A 9,947-nucleotide genomic window follows, 5' to 3' on the forward strand; every position below is an offset into this window, starting at 1 on the left:
CCTTCTACATCATCAGGTCTGACTAATTCACCTTAAGAAATTAACTCTAAATCAATCTCAGGTCTACAATGGCCGTTGTTAGTCCACAATGAATCTACACACTCGTTGGCATCCAGTATCAAACAAAAATTGTTCTGAAAGAAAGTTTTAACACATCCATAGCTCCTCTTCGTATTCTTCAGATACAAAAAGATTCTACAAATTTAGCCATCATTGAACTCTGTTTAATGCATCAAACTACAGGTAGCCTCTTCCTCTTCTACCACCCCTCCCACCTAAAGATATACCGTCCAGTGCTCTATTAACAAGCTGATTTTGCATGCCACCAGCTCCACGACCCTTCTTTGTCACCAAATTATTGGATCCATTAGCTGCAGGGGTAGTATAGCAAGAGTCCATTTGACTTACATATGAAAAGGAATTTAGTTATATTTGGTTCAGTTTTATTAAAGTTAATGTGGCTCACCAACCCTCACATTACGTTAAACATGTAGGTCTGGCTATCAGTAAAGCAAAAAAGAAATGAAGGGTAAAAAAGAATCCTGCTATGAATAGAAAACAACAGTTAAAGATCAAACAGGTAACTTACCCAGTTGGATTTACAGTGGAGGGTGCAGAAGGTTTTATAGCTTCTTTCCAGGAAAGATTGACACTCTTATCTCCAATAAATGCTGTCCTTTTTTAATGCAAGGGCTGAATGGGTAAAAATAATAAAAGATAAGATGTTGAAGAGTTTAGGCCTACATGGCACATGCAAGACATAGAAGACAATTTTCACTCCTATCTACCCTTGTCATAGCTAAAATGTTATTGCAGATCTGCAAACTAGTTGTGGTATTCTGCTTTTGAGTTTTCTACGATCAGAAAACGAAGAGCAAAGTCAATAAGAAAAAATGAAAACAAACTATATGTTTTAAGAACAAACTCACGATGCTATCTTTTGCTTCATCAGATTTAGCTGCTGCCATAGCTTTGTTGTTCTCAGCCATTCCTAGAGTTAATTTCTTCACGGTGACCCTAGTTAAGTCTTCAACACTACTCAATCATGACCAACATTCACTAGAAAGTTAGTATGGACAATATAAAAGAAGCATTTAGAACAGTACTGACAACAATGCAACTGAGGATGAAAGGTCTAAGGACATTTCAAATTTTCCTTTCCATTGGAGCACCCTAGGGCCTAGGCTTATATGTGAAGTTGGCTCACAGCCAACCTGGACCTCTACGTTGAAGTTAAACAATGGATTACAATCATAACTTAGGCAACCATTAAGCAGTTGCTTGTTCCTCAACAAATTGTACAACTTTGTTCGGTAGATCTTTTTGTTTTTTCTTCAAAAATAGGATTCATACAATAATATATCAAACAATTCTTTGATTCAACATAATAGTGGTTTTAAGGACTTGTTCAAAACTGGGAACAAAATGGGAGTAGGGAAGAAACAGGTTATTGGCAATGCCTGTCTAATCTATTTCATCTAGTGAATAGTGTTAGCTAAATAGCTCACAACAGATTTCATTGATAGAAGTTCCTTTTGCTCAATTTTTGTTCACACCCACAGCAGGATATTTCAAGATAAAAAGAAAACAAAGAATGTCTTCAACAAGATCAATTTATCGGTCTGTACATACTCAAATAAATAAATTAGGATTGGTATATAAACATAGAAAAAAGTTAAGGAAGAAGAAAAACGTAGTTTTCTTTTCTTTTTTTTTAAAGTATAGCATAAGGGAGAAGAGAGGCCAATTTATCTTTCAGTGAAGTCCTTATAATACTCTGAGAAGTCTTCCCCAAGCCTATCTGATGGTTGACCAGTCACAATCTAGTAACCCCATAGACTATTTGTGGCATTGGGAGCCTATGTGACAAAAAATTCAAATAAGAACTTCAGAAAATAAATCTATGCAACAAGTGAACAAGATAGTGAAGGGGAAAAAACACCTTGTGAGAAAAATGATGAAAGACAAATAGCAAGCATTCAACATAGGTAAAGTTTGTTTCTTCCCCCCGTCTTCCTCCTAAGCATGTACTGCCAAGAAAGGGGAGCAAAAAGAGTTATAAACAAACAGAGATGGTATAGATATAAACATCTATGAGATAAATATTATCAGAAAACTCCAACTAAACAAGATATGATAAGAATATGCATTCTGATACCTTTAAAAGCTGAACAATAGAAGGGAGAATCTGACGTGAATCCTGTGGTGTTGTGTAAGGCAAAATTTCTGCTAAAGCTTTGAGCAAATCTAGCTTTCGTTCCTCCTGGAGCTGTAAGGCACAGACATTATGAAATAGAGTCATTCCTGTACACAGTACTAGCTATAAGGTAGAACAAATAGAGGCTCATGCGAGAGTATTCAGAAAAGAGTTCCTCAAGAATTTCTTGCAAGGAGAATTTCTAATTTTCATGGAGCATACAGAAATACAAAAATGCCAAGAGACATCGTATTTAAGAAACATTTCTAGAGTTCCCAAGGCATTAGTATTTTCAATTTTTTTTCTTACTGAGTGGATGTTAGTATATATTAAGGCGTTCAGAAATTTTATACATGCTGCTCATATTATGGACCATGAGCAGCTTCCCAGGAAACTCTATTGCCATTCAGAATTAGGTTGGAAGTTGGAACTATATAACATGCAACTTTTGCACTACCACTTCCATAGCTTCCAGAATCAATCAGCAAGTAGCTAAATAGAAAAAACAAACCTACTTGTGAAATCAGATCAATCCCAATTTCAGAAGATCTGATCAACTAAAACCCAAAAGGTACCAAGGACAATAAGGAATTCAACAACTTCAAATAGAAAAAAGACATATGCCCAAGCTCTGGAGCTCAAAGAAACTTTTAAGATTCGTCCACATCCATGACAACATTTCAAACCTTCATAACCACTAAGGACTAGAAAATTAACCATAAGAACTTTTCATTCTGTACCAGAATAACAGTGCTAACTGTAAAGAAGAACGAACTAGAAGTCTAGAATAAATGTAAATTAACTGAACTGATATCAAGGTTCATACAAAATGAGCTTCGACTACACTGAGCTTCGACTACACGTGTTGCAATACTTGTGGCAAGAAATATGGTATTTCACCTCATCAAAAACAGGTATAATGTGCTTGTTCAAGTAGTAGAGGAACTTGCTGCCAGATGCACCCCGCTGTAAAATTATTTAACGGTAAGAGACACTAGAGTACTTAAAGCAAGATAAGTACATATATAGCGCTATCAAATATAGTCCTTACCACAAAAAAAGGAAGAGCCATGAAAAGGCAAGATATCAACCTATCAATATCATCCGCATCTGAAACCTATACCAAAAACCATGTAAAAAGTTATAAGGTTCACAATAATGGCAGTGTAATGCTACATCAAGGAGACAATCTTGAACAGTAAAACTATTTTTAACTTTTATGGTCCACATCCTTTCACCTTTCACCACTATTCAGCAAACAAGCACTAACATCAAATCGAGCATCTAAATCATCCTGCCCTTCAATTATTCCAATTAATTCCTCCAAGCGTTCAGGAGGTGCTTTCTCCCCAAATATGCTCAAACTTTTTGTTAAAAGCGAATGCAACTTCTAGATCAAATAAGAGATATTCGTTTGGGAAGATTCTAGAATATAAAATAAAGAAATAGGACTAATATTCTAGATGAACAATTTAACTATTAGATATTTGTAAAATCAATGGTAACAATGTTGACATTTGTAAACAATCCAACGACCACTAAACTTTATAAATAGGGGTGGGAGCTTTCATTCTTGCTATGATGTAAGAGTGAGCCATAAGCAAAAGAGTGTGAGAGCCAGAGGTAGAGAAGAGTAGTGAGCTAAGTGTGTGTCATATTGTAATTATATTGTATATTAACAAAAGTGTTTTATTCTCTTGTAATTGTAAATCTCGGTTAAGCATTAGATTTCTAAGTACTTAATGCACTTGGAATGACTTTAATATATGGTTGGTTCTACCACCTGAATGATATATGGTCGACTTTGCCACCCGACTATTATAACACATTAAAAAGTTAGAAAAAAGGTTAACCGACTTTAGAGAGTTAGTGTAACATCTTCTAAACTCTACAATAGAATTAAATACAATTTATGTTGCATCTTCCACAGCAAGTTTTGCAAGTTCGCAGTTCCGTGTGTGTTGTTATGTTTCATGCTTCACAGTATTTTCGATCATTCTAATTAGATGTTTGTGGATAATGAATATGCACCAAAACCAACATGTAGACAACCCAGAACGTAGATAACTTTTACTGGGTAATTGAAGAGAACTTAGCTCACAATACATAAATGAATACAATCTGATATATAAAGAGAATGGTTAACTTGTTGATATCATTTAAATGGGAGACAAAAAGTGTAAGATCTGTATCTCTCTAAGTAAAACGAAACACCTTACAATAATTTCTCTTCAATATTTCTCCCAAGAACACAACAAATAATCTCAAGACCATCCTCTCTTCTGGAGAGGATTTAAATAATTTCTTGAAAATGGAACACTTATTCAAAATGAAGCATTGCAATTCAGAAAAAAATATCATTTTAATAAGTTACAGAATGGGCATGTCTAAAGCTTGTAAGAAATCTTTTTTGAAACTATATATTTCGAAATAATTACGAATATATTAATATATTTTTATTTTCAATAAAAAGGAATCCAAAATTCTTATGAACCAGATAATTTGTAATTGAATTTTTATTAAACTCAAAATCACTAGCTTCTTTATTGAAACATTCAACCAGCTTGTATCTCACATCATTAAGATAAAAAGATTGAGTGATTTCCAAGAGCCACTTTGCTTCCTCATCAGTAAGCTTGCTGGTGAAAACAATATCTCCACGAATAAGTACCAAGTCCTTGCTTTCTGCAAATTCTGTGTAAAAGGATGCAGTGAAGTAAGGAGATGCTTGAGTTCCTCTTGCTTTATAATCTTCAAGACCAGTGAAAAGCAAGTATGGCAATTGCACTGCAACAAAATTTTGAATAAACATTTAAGCAAACTAACAAGTTTGTGGAAGAATGCAAAATTTGATTGTATACTTCAATGGCATATGCTATCTAAAAATCTAATTGAGGGCTAATGCATGACATCATTAGTATTTAGTACTGTTCATTATAGCAAATAACCCTAATTGGATTCCTGGTTCTGATGCGTTCAACAGAAATTTGGGAATCAGCATGCACAAGAATGGCCAATAAATAGAAACTCTTGCGGCAAGGCATTTCCAATGCTTTTTCCCAACTGCAAAAGCCATGATGTTATGCCTGATAGTATCAAATCAAAAGTATGGTTGAGAATAATGAACTCGTTAACAATTATGGCTCTAAACTAGCTTGTTTTTTAATACAAATTTATTGCTACAACAGGCATGACTCAATAAACCATAACATGATTATGAGCATTGTAGTATAGAAAGCATTTTGCCTAAGTTAAATCATCGGTTATATAGATCACAAGCAAAAGAAGTCAGCCACCGCAAAATAAATCAATTGTCACATAAAACCAATATGAAAAAAGTTCAAAGACTACCGATCAAATAACAAACCTTGAGCAAACATTGTTGTATAACCACTTCCTCTCCACAAAGGAATGACAAAATACCGGCTGCTAAGACAGAAGTGAGACTAGCAAGAATTATGAAACCCAACAACGTGTATGTAACAACATAAACAATGGAATCAAATGGATTACCAATCTGAGCCTCTTTGTTCCTATAAACGGTAAAGTTTTGCCTTCATGGTCAACCCAATATGACCTCTTCCCAAGTGATACTGAACATAAAAAATTTGCTTAATCAATTTGTTCTTTCATATTAACAACATGAAAATGAAGAGGGAAAGAAAAGTTCAGTAATTGGGTATATTTTACATCATCCCAAATAGAAGCAAGGTCCTCAGGTGAACGGTTTTTTGCTCGGTTCAAATCCATGATGGAATCCAACGGCTTGGGTTCTAAAGGCTTGAACCCAGATGCAAATCTCGAAGTCCTGCAAAAACCGAGTGAACCCCATTTCAATAAATCTCCTGGGATTGCTTCTTTTTCCGGGTTTTTGACACGTTGCTGCGAAGAGAAGGCAGAGAAGCAGCGAATTGAAAGCCAAGAAGAAGAAGAAGATGGTGTTTCTTTCAGGATGATAGTTCTTAGTGACGAGGAAACTTTCGCGGTTACGGTGATTCTTGATGCTAACCGTTGCACTGTTTCGAGTTTTCAGGTGCGGAGTCTACTCAGCTCAAACTCGATTCGCTGGGTGATTTTATCAAACAGTCTATGTGCAATGCTACGCAGTACATTTCCAAGCGAAAACAGAGAAATGCGTGCTGAGAATAAAACGCAGCGCTGGGGGAATGTCTGGATTGAAATCGGAATTAGTTTGACCCAAAAACACAAACTTGGCCTAAATTCTATGGAAAATATTATGAATTGGGCTTTGCTCGAAACTGATTTTCTTTTCTATAAGAACAATCAAATCATTTTAATAAACTCCTTTATACACCACAAGTTCAATTCACTTTGAAATATATTTTGGATGAAAAAGAAATACTCAAGTCTTTATGCATTTCGTAATATTGATGTGCATGAAGCTATAAATTATTTTTGTATTCTTTTAATGTAAAATCAGAATGCATTACAAATTGCCTAAGAAGGCCAAAAGATTTATCTTATACACACACTCTCAATCTCATGATGCAAAAGAGAAGCACCATCAAAAGATATAATAGAGTAATGTGGTTTGCATATAATAATGGTACCTTAATTCAGCAGTTTTATTGGTAGTCCAACAAAAGGACAAAGATCCAAAAGATGATCGTAATTGTTAATAATCATACAAAATCTTGAGAGAGATAAGTAGTGCTTCAATGACCCATAAACAATCCGACTCAACAAATTATTTTTGTATTATTATCTACATTATTAAGTTTTTAGTTGAGTTGATATTATAAATTAATTGGACACCAATTCAATAAGAAAAATTAAAATAATTTTTAAAAGTAAATGCTATCACGAGGAAAAAATTCACAATAAAGAGACTTGAGCATAATATATCAAGATCTCAAAATTTTAAAATTTATCATTTCAACTAAAATCTCGTTAATTTTTTTATAAATAAAATTTTTCAAATACATCATAATTATGCCATAATTTAAGTGTGTTGTTGTCATTTAAAATTATTTTTAAAAATATTTTTGTGTGAAATTACAGAAACAATTTAAATTTAAAAAAATCTAAAAAGAAATACAGACTGTGAGAGTGAACTTAAGAAACTTCAATTTTTTTAGAATCTCAACTTTATTGATTTAATAAAAAATTAGTTGTTTTTTTCTTCGAAAAACCTTTTACCCACAATATATCATTTTCACTCCTATCGCAGAAATGACGTAATCTAATTATATAAAGCAGAGAGATACAACGGTTAGAACATGTCTAAACAGTATATGAATGGGCCGAATTACAGCGGCGATATAAACTATAAACTGGTTGTTTAGGCTACAAAATTTTGCATCTTTGCATGGAGGCTGCCAACAAGAAGGAAACAATGGTTCAATTAACTCAGACAAACCGAATCCAATTAAAGGTTCAACTAATAAGAAAAAAAAAGGCCAAACGACAATGTACTTTGTTTCGCAAACCCTTGGTCTGGGTGACAGTTCAGAAATTTCCTATTAATTAAAGGAATTAAAAATGATTAAATTTGCCACTGCCAACTTGTCTCTTCGATAATCGAGAACACAGTTTTTTTCTTAGACTTTAGCTGCTTTGTTTTTTGACTGGAAAAAGTCCGTGCAATCTCAGTTACCCATGATTCATAAGCTTTTTCAGTTTTTTGTTTTTGACTTTTAACACAGTCATCAGATGTCATTATCTGGAAGTTAGAAGTGGATCAGATTAACAGGGCATAAGACAACGAAAGAAAAAGCAACAGAAATTTGCAGTAAAAAATCGATTTTATGTTTATACTGCTTATGTACACTTTGCTTCCCCCACATGACAGCCACAATCACAAACCTGATTTATATTTGCAGACAGATTGTCGAAACCATCTTTTGAAAAATAAAATTTTTTAAGTTATCGACTTTAAAAAATAAAAATTAGGAGTCGCCACCAATCTTTTATTAAGGTGTGATTGGGTCACCTAAAAAATGACTTTAGTCTACAAATTTTAGCAAAACGGGTCCGAGAGTCGGTTACGTATGAGGAAGGATTAGCACCCTCATTACGCCCAAAAATTGGTACCTAGTTAAATAATTAATGTCTTAATGTCGAAAATTTGAAAAACGTAATCCTTAGCAAAAAACTTAAAACGTTACGTATTAAGACCCTTATCATTTCAGAGAAAGAGAATAACACACCCAATACGTTAGGGCACGACATTCTGATTTTCCCCAAAAATGAATTAGGGCAAAATACTAATGCAATAAAATTTTAAAAGAATATCCATTTATTCAAGATTTAAGAAATCGCGGTCCAATACGTCAGGGCACAATTCCTTTAGAATCCCAAACTCGGAATATTTCCTTTATTATTTTTTTAAAAATATTCATTTCGAGAAATCAATGCGTCACATCCAATACGTTAGGACACAATGTGTTGAATTCCCAATAATGAGTTCTTATTTTTTGATTAAAGAGAAATGCTCGATTGTTAGATTTAACGAAGAAAATCGGAACCCAATACGTTAGGGCTCAATTTCCTTGAAAATCTTAAATAAAAGCACTATCTCAATTTTGAAAAGTTTGAAATCGAGTAAAAAAATGATGTGATGCTACATTAAATATACCATGCAATAATAAATATTACAAATCGTAGAAATAATATAAATAAATAAATAGAATCAATATACATAATAAAAAATAATCACATACAAAATATCAAATGAATGATCAAAATAAAAAATGAATTTTAACATATAAACGAAAACATGAATTAATAATCGAATGAAGAAAATAAACAAAATATAAAGAATAAAAGGCACATAGTATATATGCTGAAATTAAAAGTCATACATATAATTTACATATGAATCTTGGGCTATGAAACTTATACATACATGATGCATTTATGAAAATAAAAAAAAATAAAGTATATAAAAAATATATTTGCATTTTTAAAAATAAATATGTTCATATATATAAAAATTAGTTAAAAATATTAATATGTGTACATAGATATGTATACTAAAATAAATATATACATATAGATAAAAATAAATTACATATAAATAAATAACAATAATTATATTATACTACAAAAAATAAATATGCGTATATGAAAAATATATATACATATATATATTTTTTAAAAATAACTAAATATAAAAAAAGAATAAAAAAACTAATTAATAAAAAAATAAAAAAATGAAAAAAGACTAATTTGAACTGTAAATAAAAACTCTGAGGCAAATCTATACATAAATGGAAACTGAAGGACCAAATTGAATGCGCATATTACATGGAGGGATTGGAAGAGAAATTTTCCCTATTTCCCTAAACGGCGTCGTCCAATCAGGATCGAATTGAAATCGAAAATAAATAAAGGTGTAAATTTAAAAATAAAAAAATTTTAATTACAAAAACATTAAAAGACGGAGGGGCTAAATAAAAAAATAAATAAAATTCGCAGTGGTAATCGTAAATAAGTAAAAAATAATCGAAAAAAATAGTAAGCCACTTTTAAAAAACTGCCAATCGTTCTCTTTTTTATTCCTCCTTCTTTTTTTTCTTTTTTTCTTTTACAATAAAGGGAGATGCCTCTATTTATAGTTGAGCCTCCCCAAATCCAACGGTACAGATCAATTACATCAACGGCTGAGATTAAAGGGTATCTACAAATTAAATTTCTAAGATTACAAAATCATATCTTCTAAAATTGCATATCATATCTAAGATTATATATTATATCTAAGATTGCATATCATATCTAAGATTGCATA

The 9,947-nt window shown here is 32.3% G+C and overlaps 1 protein-coding gene across 1 annotated transcript; it reads right to left on the reverse strand.

Annotated features, from left to right (window-relative positions):
• Positions 1-12: 12 nt before the first annotated feature.
• On the reverse strand, positions 13-6,705 carry LOC105766805 (apoptosis inhibitor 5-like protein API5). Its single transcript, XM_052630755.1, is given in 9 exon segments — positions 13-371; positions 590-1,859; positions 1,943-2,008; positions 2,010-2,030; positions 2,159-2,269; positions 3,098-3,163; positions 3,249-3,314; positions 4,773-4,984; positions 5,565-6,705. Coding segments are annotated over 8 exon segments (666 nt in total). The 5' UTR covers positions 5,578-6,705; the 3' UTR covers positions 13-371; positions 590-1,748.
• Positions 6,706-9,947: the final 3,242 nt, after the last annotated feature.

The sequence above is a fragment of the Gossypium raimondii genome, chromosome 5 (assembly GCF_025698545.1).
Source record: "Gossypium raimondii isolate GPD5lz chromosome 5, ASM2569854v1, whole genome shotgun sequence".
NCBI classification, from domain to species: Eukaryota; Viridiplantae; Streptophyta; class Magnoliopsida; order Malvales; family Malvaceae; genus Gossypium; species Gossypium raimondii.